This window comes from Mirounga angustirostris, unplaced genomic scaffold (assembly GCF_029215605.1).
Source record: "Mirounga angustirostris isolate CCGP_5_RB_7025 unplaced genomic scaffold, mMirAng1.0.hap1 SCAF_2, whole genome shotgun sequence".
In the NCBI taxonomy this organism is placed as follows: domain Eukaryota; kingdom Metazoa; phylum Chordata; class Mammalia; order Carnivora; family Phocidae; genus Mirounga; species Mirounga angustirostris.
Genome location: NW_026991710.1, coordinates 187,309,004 through 187,327,042, shown reverse-complemented (window position 1 = coordinate 187,327,042; position 18,039 = coordinate 187,309,004). Strand labels below are relative to the sequence as shown.

The following is an 18,039-nucleotide window of genomic DNA, read 5'->3' as shown; positions in this document are numbered from 1 at the left end:
CCTGAGCTGAAACCAAGAGTTGGATGCGCTTAACCGACTGTGTCACCCAGGTGCCCTGAATCTATTTTTCTTAACAGAACACTACTACTAAATTAATGCCTTCCTAATAGACCCATCAACAATATGCCCTTAATGATGCCTCTTCATGAAGCTTCTACCTGCGTTTAGAAGATCTAAAAAGAATACAACATGACATCTGTTCTCTGGATCTTCACATTAAATTTAAGGTGACTAACTCCTCCCAGCTTACCTGAGACTTTCCCAGTTGTAGCACTGAAGTCCCACATGGCGGGAACTCCTTCAGCCCTGGGCAAACCAAGATGATTGGCTACCCTAACTAAATTCACGAGGTGCTAAAGAAAGGCATTTGGAATTACGTTACTTTAAATCAGCCTTGCAAATAAAAGTTTGCAAACATGAATCTGTGAAACCATCCTGTGGTTTCCTTCCCATATCACAGCCGTGGTGCCAATAACCCCTGAACCCATTTGAGCAAAGGCTTTGAGCTGTATTTCTCACTTTTACTAAGGTTCCTGTTTGCTTATCCCCTGAATGTGTCAGGGCTCAGCCTGGGAAATGAAATCTCTTCTGTAGTTCATAGTTACATTAAAACTACGATTCGTCAACTTCCCAGAGAGGTGCTGCAGCATTTATAGCACCAGATCCCAAAGGGAAGGCAAGAGAAGTCCAAGTCCATAATCTCTTCGGGAGTCAGAAGAGTGAACTCTAGAGAAGACTTTTTATTTATTTATTTATTTATTTATTTATTTATTTATTTATTTATTTATTTATTTATTTATTTAGGGAGGGTGGGCAGAGGGAGAGGGAGAGAGAGAACCTGAAGCAGGATCCACGCCCAGCGTGGAGCCCGACTCGAGGCTCCATCATCCCATGACCCTGAGATCATGACCTGAGCCGAAACTGAGAGTGGAAGGCTTAACTGATTGAGCCACCCAGGTGCCCCTAGAAAATATTTATCAATGTTATTTCTAGGCCATTTCTATTTCTTCGTCATCCCTAACTCTAAGGAACTCACCCCCTTTAGCTGCTAAGGTTATCCTGAAACTTCAGATGGTGAGTTCAAACATAACTTGTGGATTGAAAATGTCAACACCTTGGAACTGGTGCATTAGAGAGAATCGGGAGAATATGAACGTTCTCAGATCTATGACCCAACCTCCCGGCAGATGGAACACCTTGGGTATTTTCTTTCCCTGATGATTCATGTGGATGGGTGTTTGGGTGTTTAAATTTTAGAACGTTCTTCTCAACCAAAACTGAAACCGAGAGGCGCAATCACTCTGGAACTTATTGCACCTGCAAAAACAGTTGTGTTACTAAAATCAGCTGCCTTCGCTTCGCAGGCTGCTGCATGTGATGGTGGTGTTTCTCCAGCCACGCGTGTACGGGGTTCACTGCCAGGCACTTATACAGTCCCGGCCCAGGACCTCTCACGGAGCCAGCATTCTCCGTTCCAACGCGTTTATCACGCAGATCCAGAGAAACGGACCAAACCTCCAAAGAGCAGCTTGCTTAGAGCAACAGAAGGGCACGTGCAGCGTCTCTCCACAAGAAACTGGTCAGAGGACTCCAGAAAATGCTTTTCAGACCGTGTGCACTCTGAAATGTCCTACATCTTTTTTTTTTTTTTTTTAAGATTTTATTTCGGCGAGAGAGAGAGAGAGATGCAGCGAGAGCAGGAACACAAGCAGAGAGAGTGGGAGAGGGAGAAGCAGGCTTCCCGCCGAGCAGGGAGCCCCATGCGGGGCTTGATCCCAGGACCCTGGGATCATGACCCGAGCCGAAGGCAGACGCTCAACGACTGAGCCACCCAGGCGCCCCTGAAATGTCCTACATCTTGATCCTTCCCCAGCATGACTCAGGTTCTTGGACAGACTTAACATTTCTGCTAAAACCAGCTATTAGGCCTGGCCACTTCCTTCCTTCCTGGCACTATTTTCAGTATCAGAGACACGGAGCCCCTGCACCTGTTGCTGGAGCCGCACAAGGAAACCTCTACAGACCCTCATTTGTCCCCATGGCACAGGCAGGGATGCCCGAGCTGTGGCAGGGGGGCCAGTGTCAGTGTCCAAAGGGGCCTGTTGGGACTCAGAGGCCAGGCAGCCTCAGGAGGGAACAATTCTTGGCACCTTCTTGGCACACCCTGGGGCTCCTCTCCGGGTCAGCAGCTGGCCACGGCCCCGGGGGCGCAGCCAAGAATTCCAGCCCTGTTTTTTGATACTGGGATGGCGGATCCCAGGGCAGGAGGAGGAGGTTCTGAGGATGACTGCCAACCTCGTTTGTCATGTTGGGATGCAACTGTGACTTTGAGATGCTTACAGTCCCGCGGGCTGTGATGCTTTTGGGGAGGGGTCCACCGCAGCCTGGGAACAGATGGAGAGTTGGCTCCCGGCCCCCTTGGCTGGTCAAGGGTCGGGTCCCGCTGGCTCTGATCATCCTGGCCCTGGTTATGCCACTGGATGGAATTTTAGCATGAGGTAGCCGAACACCACCAGGTAGATACCGGTTTCTGCTCCTGTTCTCTTTCCAAACCAAAACTAGTCCCGAGACATTGGATATCTGGCATGGCATGCCAGGGACTCATCTTGGCTATCTCATTGCAAATCTCTTCCTAGCATGCTTTTTGTCTTTCTTCAGTAGAAACTGGCAGAAGAGCGGGGTTCTTATTTGCACCTTTTATCTGGGTCTGTTTGTCCACAGCTAGAATAACAGGGGCTTTTAAAAACCTAATGCATTCAATGTTCAAAGAATGGCCTCAAGCAAATGGAATGTCTAATGTTCCCTCTCTCCGGCTTAGGGCAGGAGGCCACTGGGGGCTTAACGTCTTTTTCATTCACAAGCAAAATATTTCCAAAAGCACAAGTTTTAAAATTCAGAACCTTGAGACGGAATTACTAATAATCTTCCTCATTCCTAAAATGTTCACCTCAGTAGTAGGTACCTGATAGTTTAGTATACTTTAAATGTGAAGAAAAAAAAAAAGGAAGAAAGGGATACCGTTTGGAGGTTTTGATGTCCAGTGGATTTGTGTGTCTTTCTTATCCATGTGTATTTCTTCCTCTCTATAAATACATTTGAATAGACTAAACACCTCCTTTGGCAGCTACTTCATCAAAACATTGAAAAAATGCTACGGTTGAGCATGGATTTATTTAGATATTTGCAAGTGGTGTTCTGGAAGCCCTTTGCAGTTCAAGGATGGGCTGGGTTCTCTCAGCCTTCTGACTGGGAGGAAGTGGCTGTCACTGGATTCACAGTTCACAGCTGTACCACGCTCCTGTTATCAGCGGAGAGACCTGAGTGCTGGCTACAGAGAATGGAGATGATTGTCCCAAAGGCTGTTACACTGAACTTACTACTTACACACACACACACACACACACACACCCCCAAGCCCATCATAAAAGCGTATCAGCTCACACAGATGCTGGCCAAATGAAGCACGTGTCCCTAGTACTTCCTTTAACTGACAACAACTAGGTCTGAGGCTTGAGTGCCTGAGATGCCCCATCTCATTTGTTTTTCTTCCTCACATCAACCCTCAGCTTTGTAGAACTAGCTCGTTTTCCTACACTCCCGGCAAGTAACACTTAGAAATGATACAGCCTTTCTCAGAAATCATTTAAACACGATTCTGTTCTCTGTGGTCTTATTGTGCATTTCTAAATCCTGAATTTTCTTTCAGCTGGTAAAGTTCTGTAAGTCTGGTTACAGCCACGGAGGTGGAGGACGCAAGCACAGGGATGGCGTCTGGGACCTGCAGAGCTGCGCAAAGGGGCAGGATGTGAGCTGACTCCTCTGCTTTCGGAAGACGGAAGACGGAAGGGGGACAGGGACAGAAGCCACCCTTAACCCTCTGACTGCCAGGCCACGTGACTTAGGGCCATTTTTTGTCATTATTTTTTCAATTTATTTAAAAACAGGATGATTAAATGAAACAACTTAGATAGAAGTCACAACAAACCTGGACTCATTTATTTAGGACTCGGGAGAAGAGTAGGTCTCCACTGAAGAGCATAGTGCTTAGGGGGAGGGAGCATCTCCTTCCTCTTCAGGACTTCTTTCACTAAGAAAGTGAGGCTTTCCCATGAAATTGAGTAAACACACAGTCAACAAAGTGCTCCTCACAGAAGCAGTCAACCATCAAGATGTGGCATTTCAACCCAACACATCAACCAGTAAAATGCTTCAGTTAATTTCTGTTCTGAGCTGGATAATTTTATGACCACTAATTATGTCTGCAGCCACACATGGAGAAAAGCATAAAAATAGCTGTCCTTTCATTGAAGGAACCCTTTCAAATATTAACTTAGCAATCTCCTCCACAACGCCCAGAGGTAGTAGATAGGCAGGTAAGTCTTGGTTTTCTGATTTTATAGATATCATGGATGCATGAGAGGTTAGTGCAGTGGCTTTTCCAAGGTCAGGGACACACCTTGAAATGACAAATGGGTGAAGGAGTCTGGAGTTCTGTCATTCAAAAAGACATGCCCTAAGTACTGAAGACAGCTTCTCTAAGGCTCCAGGTCCTGGATAGAAGACTGAGGTAGACCAGGAGCCCAACATGCATTTCCTAGTACTGAAAACATCTTGCCCATGGGCCTGGTATGTGACATAAATACAAAATTTTAGTCATACATATAAGCCTATGGACGAGAACAGGAAAAGCACAGAGGTGGGTGGAATGTGCTCACAGTAGAGAAGGAGATAGGTGGTGGCTTTGGACTCCCTCCACAATCACACCAGACTTGGCCTTCACTTGTGCCCTTGACTCTTACTACCCATGTGACCTTGAGTAAAGACATTTTTCATTGAAGCCTCCATTTCTTCCATGTGAAATGGAGCTAAATCCCTATCCGGGACACAACCTTGACAAGTGAAGAAGGTAGCTCATTTACACGTGCAGCTGAGCACCTGGCTCAGGGTGAGCACTCGAAAGAGGAGGCCATTCGATCTTCATAGTAAGACCCCTCCAGGGTTTCTTGCGGTTGAAATGGGAGAAAGTTTTGATCCCCAAGAAGCAATGATACTTTGCTGCCCCTGTCCCATGGTGGTACTCTCAAGTAGACACAGACAAAGTCAGGCATGATGCCCATTAAAAATTTAACTATATATCATATTCATTTATTATCAATCCACAGGATAATTTGATTGCTACATGAGCTCATAAAAGCTTTTTCACCTTTACAAAATTAAAAAAAATGTGCCACAAGGATGTAATAACAACTGCTGATAAACAAGAAAAGGAATCTTAAAATTATAAATTTGCTGTAGAAAAGATAAAAAACAATTATATTTTCTTTAGAATTTTACCTTGAATAAAATATTCCCCTGTATAAAAAATAAAAAAGCTTGCTCTGGTTAGAATTAGAATATTTTTGTCTTCAAATCTGGGAATTTGTATAATATCTCCATGATAAGTTTTCCTTTGTACCGCGTGGCATTCAAGCACAGCAGATTAGATTTTCTTTTTTCTTTCTTTCTTTTTTTTTTAAAGCAGTCTTAAAAATGGGACATCTGTGGAGAAGTTCATTTTCTTCTTCTCCTCAGGGATGTGGAACACAGCCTTTGCGGGGAGGAAAAGGAGGAAAGGAACTGGATGGGATGGGCCGGGAAGCGGGACAAAGGGCCGCGAAGGGGTTGGTGGGGGGCGCTGAATGTGCTGAGAAATAGAGCAAGATCACAAGAAGAAGGTCTATCTGTAAGTGCTTTAAGATAAGGTGCAGAAGCAGACTGCAACGTCGCTAGTACTGCCCTATGTACATATTCACAAGAATAAAAAATTCCAGCTAGTTCACATTTTCTCATCCGTTCTGAGGCATCCACTCCACCATGCTGGCCTTGACCACAGGCAATGCAGCACCTCGCTGCCCGTGTGAGTGTTGGTCCTATGACGTCCTTGAACTTGAGGGAGCAGCCCTGGGAGATCCAGCAGGCTCTAGAGATACGCGTCTACCAATGGGCTGGAGTCCTGAGTTAAAAAGAAGCTCCAGTACTGGAGTTGGACACAGCAATCAGTGTTCTATTGTCAAGGCTTTTTCCCTTAGATTTGTCTAAAACAGGTGTCAGAGAGAAAAAATAAAATACAAACAAACAATAAAACAAAGCCAAGAAATCCCAACAACCACCAGGGGAAGTCGAAGGCTTAACAGCTCTTGACACGGGCCTGGGTGATATCGGATGTTTTCTTGATGACGCTGGCCCGAGTCTCCCGGTCCGGCCGACTGCTGCTGGGCGCTGGGGTCACGGAGGGAGGGAGGGGCAGGTCTGGTAAAGTGGGCCACGAGCTGTTGTAAGGCACCGGACAGCTCTCCTCTTTGATGGTGACCTGGAGGTCGGGTTTGTTGGAAGTAACGAAGGTCGCCATGCTGGGCAGCAGGTAGGTGCTTCGCGTCCCCATGTTGCTGAGGTACTGTTTGCCTTCAATATTCCTCTTCCGCCAGTGTGGTCGTCCCTTTCAAAGAAAAGAATCAAGATATATATCTTTTTCTTTGCCTTCGATCGAATGGCTTAAAAAAAAAAAAAGATGCCCCCCCCCCCATTCCAACATGTTGGTGTGTTAACTGAGTTTCTGAAGAGGCGTGGAATGAGTAGAAGCTTAGCGACTCGACATCCCTCAACTGAGATCCACACCCAGCTGTTCACATCCCAAGCAATGGTTTCTCTTCCCTTTTCATCAATTCCCATTTGCTACCTCCCAGAAAAATAGCCAAAACTATTCTATGAAGGCAGGAAAATAAGGCAGCAACTTGGTTTCTGGTTCCCCTCTCCTCTGGTCCCCCAGCCTGATCATGAGGTAGGTTTTAGGTCATCACAGCTGGTGTGTCATAGAGTCTTGCTTCCTCACTCACGGCCCAATCCAGCCTTTTGAGTCAATCTGTGCTTTCAGAGAAAGGGAAGTGAGGAACCCAGAAGGCGAGTGCCTTTCCACTGCTTTCAAACGGGTACAGCTTAGCGCTCCAGCGTGCCAAGCAAATAGGGGGTCTTAAGGGTGGCTTCACTCAAAGAAGGCAATGGAATTTCTGACCTTGAAGAAACAGGGTTGGAATGTCTGTGAGCATCTACACTTCCTGTCTTTTCAGAGTTCCTGGACTCCACTTGAAGTGTTTAGTACACTGGGAAATCACGGACTGAAACAACCATTAGTCAGTCAGTCGCTCTCTCTTTCTCTCTCAAACAGACACAAAGCCGGAGGTTACAGCCATTTCCTGCCATTGTGGGAGCCCAGCCTGGAGCAGACTGAACACACACCTAGCCCCTGGGCACGGACCACAGAGGGAGGGGACTCCAGGTAACCGTGGAGATTCTTTGGCTTAGCCCTTTCTGACGGTGACTTCCCATCACTGCTTTTGGCCACTTGGCCCTTCTGTTTCTGCTGGTGGATTAGGACGTGTGCGGTGGTGAGAATATCCACAATTTCCGGCCTCCACCTCAGTCGCCATTTCCTGCCGTCAGAGCCTCTTTTTCTAACGGGAACACCTTACTCTTTCCTCCCATTCAGCTCCCAAAGCTTAAATCTATACTTCAAAATCCAAAAGTACGGTAAATTTTCATGTTATGTATATTGGATGACACACACACACACACAAAGTCCTCCAGCAGAGCTTCTGATCAGACTTGGAGAAACGTAACTAGCAGCAAGGAACCCGGAGTGTTGGTGGGGAAGGCTCTCCCACAGCGTCTGTTGGGAGCCGAGTGGTGGCCGCCATGCTTACCTCGACGCTCTCTTCGTCACTGGGCACGCTATCGGTGGTTTCGCTTTCTGTTCACAGAGAGAAAAACACAGGGCCATCATTCCTGTCGCCCAAACTGGGGTGAGGCTCAGGCAGTGTTTAAAAAATATATCAGCATTTCTTTTTTTCAAAGGAGAAATGGGTCAGCGAACTCATGATCGTCACCCTCGCTGTGAGGCTCAATAAACACTTGTACTTGGGAGATGCTAGAGTGGATTTTATTTCTCTGATTTTGGCCCTTCATCCAAGAGTCGGGGGGTAGCTCCCTCTCCAAGGGCAGGCTATGTTTTCTCAGGGCCCGCACCTCCCAGGATTGGGGTGTTGGCCCCACGGTGCCAATCTGCTCTCTGCTCCCCGGGACCTCTGCTCACTCCTGCACCCACGTCACCCTCTTTCCTCAAGTCTGCTCTATCCACACACCCCACTCGTGCTTTCTTCCAATCCCTGTCGATTAGTTCATTCCAGGCCCAACTCAGAGCCTTCCTGGATCACCCCCACTTACTCGGATCCCTCCTTTACCTCGTATCCCTTTCATACTTATATCTTGGGTTTATAAAGTTGCATCTTCCACCCGGGTTACTGTGGTGGACAGATTCTAGGGTGGCTCCCATGATCCTCATCTCCTGGTGTTTACTTGCTGGTTGGGCCTCCCTCCTCTGCAATGTAGCTGGGACCTGCGACTTGATTTGCAGCAACAGAACACCGTGAGCGATGGGATGTACATGACTATGTCAAGTAAGATCGGGGGCGCCTGGGTGGCTCAGTCGGTTAAGCGACTGCCTTCGGCTCAGGTCATGATCCTGGAGTCCCGGGATCGAGCCCCGCATCGGGCTCCCTGCTCGGCGGGGAGTCTGCTTCTCCCTCTGACCCTCCTCCCTCTCATGCGCTCTCTCTCTCTCATTCTCTCTCTCAAATAAATAAATAAAATCTTTAAAAAAAAAAAAAGATTGGGGCGCCTGGGTGGCTCAGTTGGTTAAGCGACTGCCTTCAGCTCAGGTCATGATCCCGGAGTCCCGGGATCGAGTCCCGCATCGGGCTCCCTGCTCGGCGGGGAGCCTGCTTCTGCCTCTGACCCTCCCCCCTCTCATGTGCTCTCTCTCTCATTCTCTCTCTCAAATAAATAAATAAAATCTTTAAAAAAAAAAAAAGATTGGGGCGCCTGGGTGGCTCAGTTGGTTAAGCGACTGCCTTCAGCTCAGGTCATGATCCTGGAGTCCCGGGATCGAGCCCCGCATCGGGCTCCCTGCTCGGCGGGGAGTCTGCTTCTCCCTCTGACCCTCCTCCCTCTCATGCTCTCTGTCTCTCATTCTCTCTGTCTCAAATAAATAAAATCTTAAAAAAAAAAGTAAGATCGAATCCTGTCTCGTGAGGAGACTTTCTCCCTTGCTGGCTTTGAGGAAACAAGGAGCCATGTTGGGAAGATTTGCATGACAAAAAAACTAAGAGCTGCTTCTGGCCAACAGCCAGCAAGAAACTGAGGCTCTCAGTCTGACAACCCGCAAACAACTACATTCCACCCCAAATCCTGTGAGCTTAGACATGGACCTCCTCCCCGACATCCCGCCCTCAGACGAGCTAGCAGCCCTGGACCATACCTTGACCACAGGTCTGTGAAGGCAATATGCTGAGCAGAGAACGCAGCTAAGCCATGCCTGCACTCCTGACCCTCAGAAACTTGGGCGAGGAGGGGATAACAAATGTGTGTTGTCTTAAACTACTAAGGTTTGTGGTTATGTTGTGACGCAGCAATAGACAACTAATTCGCTTACCATCCTGACTCAGTCTGCCAGCTTCGAGACACAGAGCAGGTTCCCTAACTTCACAGAGTGTAGTTTCCTCATCTGTAAGACGGGAGTATTGACATCTTCCCAAGAGGATTAAGTGATGAATCAGTGAGAGGATGTGTGGGAAAAGGACTAGCACAGGGCCTGGCCCACAGCATACACTCAATAAATGGTAGCACACCTTTGTCCTGAGCTCATCGGCCTTGCTCAACCGTGGATTTGCACAACAGGCTAGATTAACAGAGTCTAAGTCAATAGCTAGCGATCACACATCACCTGTACGTATAATACAAGATTTTTTTAAGTGAAATATTTTTCATCTTTTTTAAATAAAAAATTGATGGTGTGCAGCTCTTCAGTGTCTATAGCATTGAGAAATGAAAGCACAGAGGGTAGAGAAATACACTGAGCCTTAGAGATCCCTGAGTCCGGGTCCTTCCTCTACAGACAAGGCCTAGAGAGAGCATCATGGGGAACGTTTATAGAGAGCCGGCACCTGGGCACGCAGGCCTTGTTTAGCCCCCACAGAAATCTTCAGTGGGAAGGAGCTCCCATCGCCCCCTTTATGCAGAAGAGCTCAGGTGCTCTGGCACCTTCTACCTCTTTCCGCCCCAAACCTACGGAGTGGCTGACCTCCAGGCTCACATCTGGCTGGTGGCACAGCTGGGACCCGAGGCCTCCAGCCCAGACGGAGCCCTTTCGACCATGCGGAGCCGGAGCCCCCAGAGCAGAATCTCTATGACTTAAAGGTTAAAGAACAAATGGATAAACTGAGCCACAGGTTCATCCCTCCAACGACGAAAGCGAGAATGCTGACCACCCTGGGCCCGCCCTGGAGACTTTCTCCAGGGACGTCTCCCCTCCCCTCCCCGGGGGGGCTGCCCGGGAGCAACCAGAGCACGAGCCTGGCCTCTCCTCTCCTCAGACCCAGCAGACTTCCCCACAGCATCCCCAGCAGTGAGCAACGGCCATCCGAAGAAGGCTTCGCCTGGGCTGACGACGACCCTAGCTCAGGAGGCCCATGGGCCACAGCCGCCACGAGCAAAACAAGTTAAAAAGCCTGCTCGCAGAACCCTCGCGCTGGCGCGGTATCCCAGGGAGGCAGGGATCGGTATGGCCCCTCCCAAGAAGAATGAGGAACAGAGATGTTGAGAAACCTGCCAAAGCTGTGGCCTGAGTCAGCACAGAGGAGAGAAAACACAACTGTACATCTGACTCCGGGCTCCGGGCGCTGCTTCCCCGCAGGGAGAGCTCCTGCAGCTCGGGCTGAAATTTCAAGATCCCCTTTCCATTTTTATGCTTAGCTTTCTCTCTGGGCTCTGAAGCCAGGGTTCCTCTTCTTCTCATACGCGTCTAGACCCTCTTTGCTCCTAATTACCTTCCATCAATACCATCATCTTCTGTTCCTTTTCCTCTTCAAACAGAAACAAATACACACCAGAGGCATGTGGGGCAGGGCGGGGGGGGGGGGGGCAGCTGGAAATCCATGGAAATGAGCAGTTAACACCAAGGTTCTGGGATCCTGCCCCAACCCCAGCTGTGGGAGGGGGTGGAAGGCAGACCCTGGGCAGACTCCTTGGTAAGACCTCGCAGAAACCGTGAACGTGACCAGAATATTCACTGCCCTCGAGGACCCAGTTTTTGTTTTGTTTTGTTTTGTTTTGTTTTAAGGATTTTATTTATTTATTTGACAGAGAGAGACACAGCAAGAGAGGGAACACAAGCAGGGGGAGTGGGAGAGGGAGAAGCAGGCTTCCCGCGGAGCAGGGAGCTCGATGCGGGGCTCGATCCCAGGACCCCGGGATCATGACCTGAGCCGAAGGCAAACGCTTAACGGCTGAGCCACCCAGGCGTCCTGAGGACCCAGTTTTCAAAGCTTCAGGGAACCAGTCTGAGACAAGAGAAGACATACATGTTCTGAACTGACATTTTCAGCTAACGCAAATGTTCGTCAAGAGAGTGGCTTCTAAATTAAGATCACCTGCTTCTGGAGTCACTCTGAAGGATCTCCGTATTAACAAGCTGATGAGCAAGCAAGCAAATTTCTAGTTTTTATTGCTTAAAAGAATGGCCTTGAGTGCCTTTCACCTAGGAGCACGAGATGCCTCAAGCTCCAGCCGGAGGACCCGAGACTCTTCTCTCCGGAGTAAGCTTGGCTCTCTCAGCTACCCCGATACCACTGGTTTGTTGGGTGCACACAGGCCCATCTTCCTCTGTTTCCTTGGTTTTCCTTCACTGTTGCCATTCTCAAGATCCCTTCCTATTATCACAAATGAGTTCATGGCAGCTGCTGCATTCAGATCAAGGCCACTGCCGAGTATCAGCCTGCACTCTTCTTTCATTTTCCCTTTTGAAGAATTTAGGTTTGTTTTTTTATTGGTGGTGAATACAATGGAATAAAAAAAAAATCGGAGTTGCTTCACTAGCGGGGCGTGACTAAGTGGAAAGTATTTGCAGGGCATTACAGGTACATGAGTAGCTCATTTCAACACTGTGGTCCCAGTTTCCCTGAAAGTGACTGGTGGGAGGAATGGGGATCAACCCTGGGACGGGCTGATCTCAAAGATTCTTCTTCCAGAGGAGACACTAGTCTTAGCTTCACATGCCACTTCAGCCCAGTTTTTATTGTCCAACCACCTCGGGAACATTCTGGGGAGGGAGACAGGAGGCTTAATGTGAAAGTCTTTTTTTTTTTTTTTTTTTTTTTTTGCATTCTGACATCCTGGTACGTTTTCTGGAAGACTCTTGTTCAACCAGTTTTACTAATAAGATTGACAAAGATTTCTTTCTCTCGATCCTTTCCTCAACTCACTAGAAAGCTCAATCAAAAGGTTCAAATCAGAGTCTTCTTCATTTCAAAGCACTGTTGCCTTTGCCCCACCCAACAAAATGCAAGCCTGCTATGGCTTCCAGGAGGACCCAAAGTCTTTATTGCCAGTTGCTGGTCAGATGCTGACAATCTCCATTCTCTCAGTTATAACCAATTAATCCTTTCTATTACACTCTTCTCCATCCTCTCGTCCAGTCCTCCACAAAATCCTACCATGGCTTTCTTTTACTAAATCCTCAATAACCTAGTAAAATCTTGGTGCCATACATACATCAGGCAAGAGGCCACCATACAGCAGACCTTTAAATATAAAATGCCTGTCCTCCGCAGTTTCCCAAGGTTCGGCTCTGGGATATCTCTCTGCATGATTAAAGTTCTAAGAATCCAACAAGAAATTTATATGGTCTTAAAACATCCCATGCAAGTACATCCACTCAAGGAAACCCCCTCTTTTCTTGCTCATCACAAAATGATTTAGACCACAGAGAAGATGGACTTGCAAAACGGACTGGTTATACTTCAATGATCAGTAAGGGTAAAAAAAAAAAAAAAAATCACAAACAACAACCTCCAAATACCAGTTTCCTAAGCAAGTGAATGAAATGGTGAGAGGAAGTTGAAATTCAATTGAATTTCAGCCCAAACAAAGGAACCTGATCACAAAAAAAACACAAAAAACAAAAAACGAAACCAGACAAGCAGCTTATCCTATTGGGGAACATAAAGTAAGAAGGGTGAATGAACTCAAAAGCTGCCTTTCCCAGCAGAACTCTATAAAATTCCTTGACTGAAAGACCTCAACCAGCCACAGTCCCTAACAGGTAAATTTCGGGTCTGTAAGCTCTGGAAAATTGGCAGTGATGAAACATCTTGGCTCCAGCCGATGAGCCTCCCTCCAAACGGTTCTGGAGAATTCAGACAATGACACAAGGGAGAGAACCAAAGGCCAGACTGAAGAGCCAGCCTCCAACCACAGTCCTCCTGCCCGTCAGCCTGGCACTGCGATCCTTCTTTGCAAGTCTATGCAAATGTCCTGAAAAGGGTAATGAAATTTTCGTCTCTCTCTGCATGGATCAGCTGTTCTTGGGGTTCTTCTGCCGAGGCAAGATGCCTCGAGGGCAGAACAGCGAGGACATCTTTGTGGAAGCCTCAGGAAGGCTTCAGGAAGGCTTCGAGAGATAAACAGAGAAGTTTATGCTGAGGCTCCAAGCCTTAAAAAAATTAAAACAGCTACATGCAGCAGCACGATGTAGAAGAAAGTCACACGTTTTCAGCCATAGCTGTGTAAATATATGCAAAGTAGCCTGGTGTTATCTCAACTGTAAAATTAAGGCAGAAACACGCTGTTCTGCCTCCTTTGGTGGGTCCTGGAGGTCAGGGATGTGGGTGCGTTCTGCACCCCAGAGCCCTGTGCACGTGTCCAGGGCAGCGTTACTGGGGAAGGGTTGAGCCCAGGCTGCTGGAACCAGCGACACGAAGGTGGAACCACTGTTCTTCCCCGGACACACTGCCTTACCCACACTGGCCTTAGGTTCCTAATTTTTTTTTTTTTTTAAAGATTTTATTTATTTATTTGACAGAGAGAGACACAGCGAGAGAGGGAACACAAGCAGGGGGAGTGGGAGAGGGAGAAGCAGGCTTCCCGCCGAGCAGGGAGCCCAATGCGGGGCTCGATCCCCGGACCCTGGGATCATGACCTGAGCCAAAGGCAGACGCTTAACGACTGAGCCACCCAGGCGCCCCTTGGGTTCCTAATTTTTAAAGAGGGAATAACAATGATACCCAGGCTGACAGGGTGATTCTCCTGACGATGAAGCAAGTCAGCTGCTTCCAAGCATGGAGCACAGTTCCCAGGGCACCACAAACATGCAGCAAATAGTAATTATTATCACTGGGGCCTGGCAAAGACCACCAAGGATCTCGCACAGGTAGGGGCTCAAAACGTGATGACAAAACAACCCATGAGCAGCTTAGCCTCTTTGACTGATTACAAGCTTCTTGTAGTCAAGGTTCACTCTCACGTTCCTTCTATGTTCCTGGCATAGAAGAAAGTCAGGATCTCGAGGACCTTAGGTGAAATCAGCCCATCACAAAAGGACAAGCACGGTACGATTCCACTCCCGTGAGTTACCTAGAGCAGCCAAATTCACGGAGGTAGAAAGAGCGGGGCGGTTGCCAGGGGCTGGGGGTAGGAGGGGGAGGGGAATTGGTGTTTCTCGAGGACAGAGTTTTAGTTTTGCAAGATGAGAAAGTTCTGGAGCTGGATGGTGGTGACGGTTGCCTAACAAGGCGAATGCACTCACTGCCGCCAAAATGGGCACTTAAAAATAGCAAAAATGGCCAATTCTGGGCTACGTCCATTTCACCGCAATTTGAAAACGTAAGCTAAAAATATAGAAAGCTGGTGTCCAGAAAATAGAAGGTTAGGTCAGTGGCTGACAATTCACAAAGAACCTGTCCTTTGAACCAACCTAACTCTAATTCTGACTGCGTGCCAGCCACTGGGGCGGCCCCCGAACTGGGGGACACTGGGGGAACATCAAGGACACTAGGAAGATTCCTGAACGGGTATTGGAGCTGACGGTAGCTCCTCGGGATAGGGCCTCTGCTTTCTATTTTTAATGTCTGCAAGCAATAACATTGACTCAGAATTTATATTTCTAATTATAAATGAGTCCCCTGAAAATTAAGCAGAGATCATGGGAGAGCGTAAGACGATAAAATGATGGTAGACAAGGGAGTCCCCACTTTGTGCTGTAAAGATGGAAGAACCACGCGAATCTGTTCTAATCCTAGGACTGTCTGGGTCAATTCCTGGGTCGTTACGTGGTCCTTCCCTAGGGAATCATATCCGGGCTCAGGCACCTGGCCTGATGAGAAGCTGCACTGAATTGAAAGAGACGGGGAAAATAAGTGGAAACAAGTAAACATGGTGGGTTGGAATGAGGCTCCGGGTCTCAAGGCTGAGTTGAAGTCCTGACCCAAACACTCACTAGCCATGTGACCTAGGACATGTGCCTTCACTTCCAAAAATTCCGAAGGAGCTGGAAGGAATGGTCTTCGAGGTTCCATCCAGCTTGGTCAAACTCAGATTCCATTGAAAACACCCTTCCGGATTTCTGATAACTTATGAAAATAAAATAGACTTCGATGAACTACTTCTCCAAAGAAATATTGTTAGTCATGCACGAAAACAGACTTCGATGAACTACTTCTCCAAAGGAATATTGTTAGTCATGCACGAAAACGTTATGGGTGATCAAGTCAAGAAATGCTGTGGCCATGTCTTCTGAGAACACAAGTACCCAAGAAGATGTCCATGGGGAAAATAAAGCAAGAATAATTCCTAGGACAGAGGAGAGGCTCTTTGCTGTGCAGTGAAGCAGGTGGCCCCACACTGAGGGACTGCCCCCCGCCATCCTTGCTCAGCTCCAAAGGTTCCCACCTACCCTCTTACCTGCATAGGAAGACACGGGGGAAATCTGCAGAGGGTAGAGCTCACTCATGCTGACCGGCTGTTCGTCACTCTCAGTGGTCACCTCTACAACTTGGCAGATGTCCGGAGGGTTAGTGACAATCTCTTGATCCTCGATGTTGCTGTCCAGATGGGACTGTCCTACAACTTCAAAGACAAGACAGCCATCATGCACCAATGCCTGACTCACCGTTCTAGCATGCACTCTCAAGAAAGACAACATTTCCCAAAAGAGTTGAAGAGTCAGGAATCAGATTCTCAGTCACCACATGTCATCGGCCGTGAAACTGAAGAACGGCCTTAGCTTTGGGTTAATGTCTCCAGAGAAGCAGCTTTGCCAGGAACCTAGCCCCCCGAGGCTATTTCCAGCTTGCTGGCCAATGGTGCTTACATGTGGCAATGTCCCAAACTCAATCTACTCATAGCCAAGCCTGCAGGACCAGAGGCTGCATCCAGAGCTAGCCCCAGGGCCACACAGACAGTGCTTTGAACTTGACCCATATCTGTCCTCTGCTCTTGAGCTGAAGGAAGCTGCCGTGCTGTTTTCCAGGTCCTGGGTCCAGAGAGACATAATCAAATCTTACTAAGGAGAAAGGACCACCAAAATCCACTCCATTGTATCATTTCCAGCTCTGGGGGCTCTGTGCATGCTCCCAGCCCTTTCCTACCCTCCAGGCAATGTGACCACGGGAGGAAATATCAGAACAACGGGACAGAATGCTTTCCCAAGCCTCGCACAGATTTGCCACACCAGCTCCCCAGGACACCGAGAAGATGAATTCCCACTACCCTGGTTCTGAATCCTGCCTCAACTTTTTGTTAATTAAACTTTTTAGTTCGAGTTCATTGTAGATTCACATACAGTTGGAAGAAATAATAGACACAGATCCCGGGTGCCCTTTACCCAGTTTCCCCCAATGGAAACATCTTGGAAAACTCCAGCACGCTATCAGGATACTGACACTGATAACAATCTACACTTCTTGTTGATTTTCCCAGTCTCACTCGTACTCCTCTGTGTGCGTGTATATGTGTCTGCCATTAGTTTTTATGCAACTGTATGTCATCTCGTGTGTTCATCTCATGTGTTCACCACATGTCATCTCATGTGTTCACCAGCATAGTCAAAATACAAAACAGGGGGCGCCTGGGTGGCTCAGTTGTTGAGCAGCTGCCTTCGGCTCAGGTCATGGTCCCAGAGTCCTGGGATCAAGCCCCGCGTCGGGCTCCCTGCTCCGCGGGAGGCCTGCTTCTCCCTCTCCCACTCCCCCTGCTTGTGTTCCCTCTCTCGCTGTGTCTCTCTCTGTCAAATAAATAAATAAAATCTTTAAAAAAAAAAAATACAAAACAGGTCCATCATTACAAGCATCTCCTATACCCACCTCCCGTTAGCCTCTCCTCCCCACCATTTCTAACCCCTGACATCCACTCATCTGTTCCCCGGTTCCGTAATTTTTGTCCTTTCAAGGATATTTCACGAACGAGCTCACACAGTAACCTTGTGAGAGGAACTTTTTTCACTCAGCATAATTCCCTGGAGATTTGGCCACGCTGCTGTGTAGTATATATATCCATGGCTGGTTCCATTCCACTGCTGAGTAATACTCCCTGGTGTGGGTATACCACAGTCTGTCTCACTATTCATCCACTGAAGGACTTCTGGGTTGTTTCCGTTCTTTGGCTATTACAAACAAGGCTGCCAAGAACAGTTGGGTACAGGTTTTATATGAATGTAAGTTTCCATTTCCCTGGGATAAACGCCCAAGAGTGCAATCACTGGATCACATGGTAACTTCATGTTCCATTTTACAAGAAACTGCCGAACCACCGCTTGGCATGGCTATACAGTTCCACATTCCCAGCAATGTATGGACAACCTAATTCAGGCACATTCTCACCAGCTTTTGGTGTTGTCGCTCTTTTCCTACTTCAGCCACTCAGAAAGGCGTGTACTGGTATCTCATTGTGGTTTTAATCTGAATGCTCCTAATGCCCTCCCCCACTTTTAAACAGAACTGGCCTTAGACTTCTGTTGGCAATTGACTGAAATATCCCTGAAAACCGGCATCGATAAAGAAATGGAAACAACAAAGGAATAGCAATGTTTTCCCAAGGGCCTCAAAATATTTTGCCACCATAATCAACGTTTTACTCATGCCTGTGTATGTTAGTTTAACATTTCCACCCAGGAGAATG

General features: G+C 47.8%; 1 protein-coding gene across 4 annotated transcripts in view; it reads right to left on the bottom strand.

Moving 5' to 3' along the window:
* Nucleotides 1-5,123: 5,123 nt before the first annotated feature.
* The window catches only part of IRF2 (interferon regulatory factor 2), an 81,630-nt gene continuing 68,714 nt past the window's right edge, over nucleotides 5,124-18,039 (bottom strand). For 3 of the 4 annotated variants that reach the window (XM_054508560.2, XM_045879631.2, XM_045879630.3), the window contains exons 7-9: nucleotides 15,826-15,990; nucleotides 7,737-7,783; nucleotides 5,124-6,475 (exon numbers count right to left, since the gene is read on the bottom strand). In XM_054508560.2, the coding sequence (XP_054364535.1) occupies nucleotides 6,167-6,475; nucleotides 7,737-7,783; nucleotides 15,826-15,990 (521 nt within the window). In that variant the 3' untranslated portion in view covers nucleotides 5,124-6,166. The remainder of the gene's footprint in view (nucleotides 6,476-7,736; nucleotides 7,784-15,825; nucleotides 15,991-18,039) is intronic. The other variant, XM_045879629.3, reaches the window with a different exon arrangement.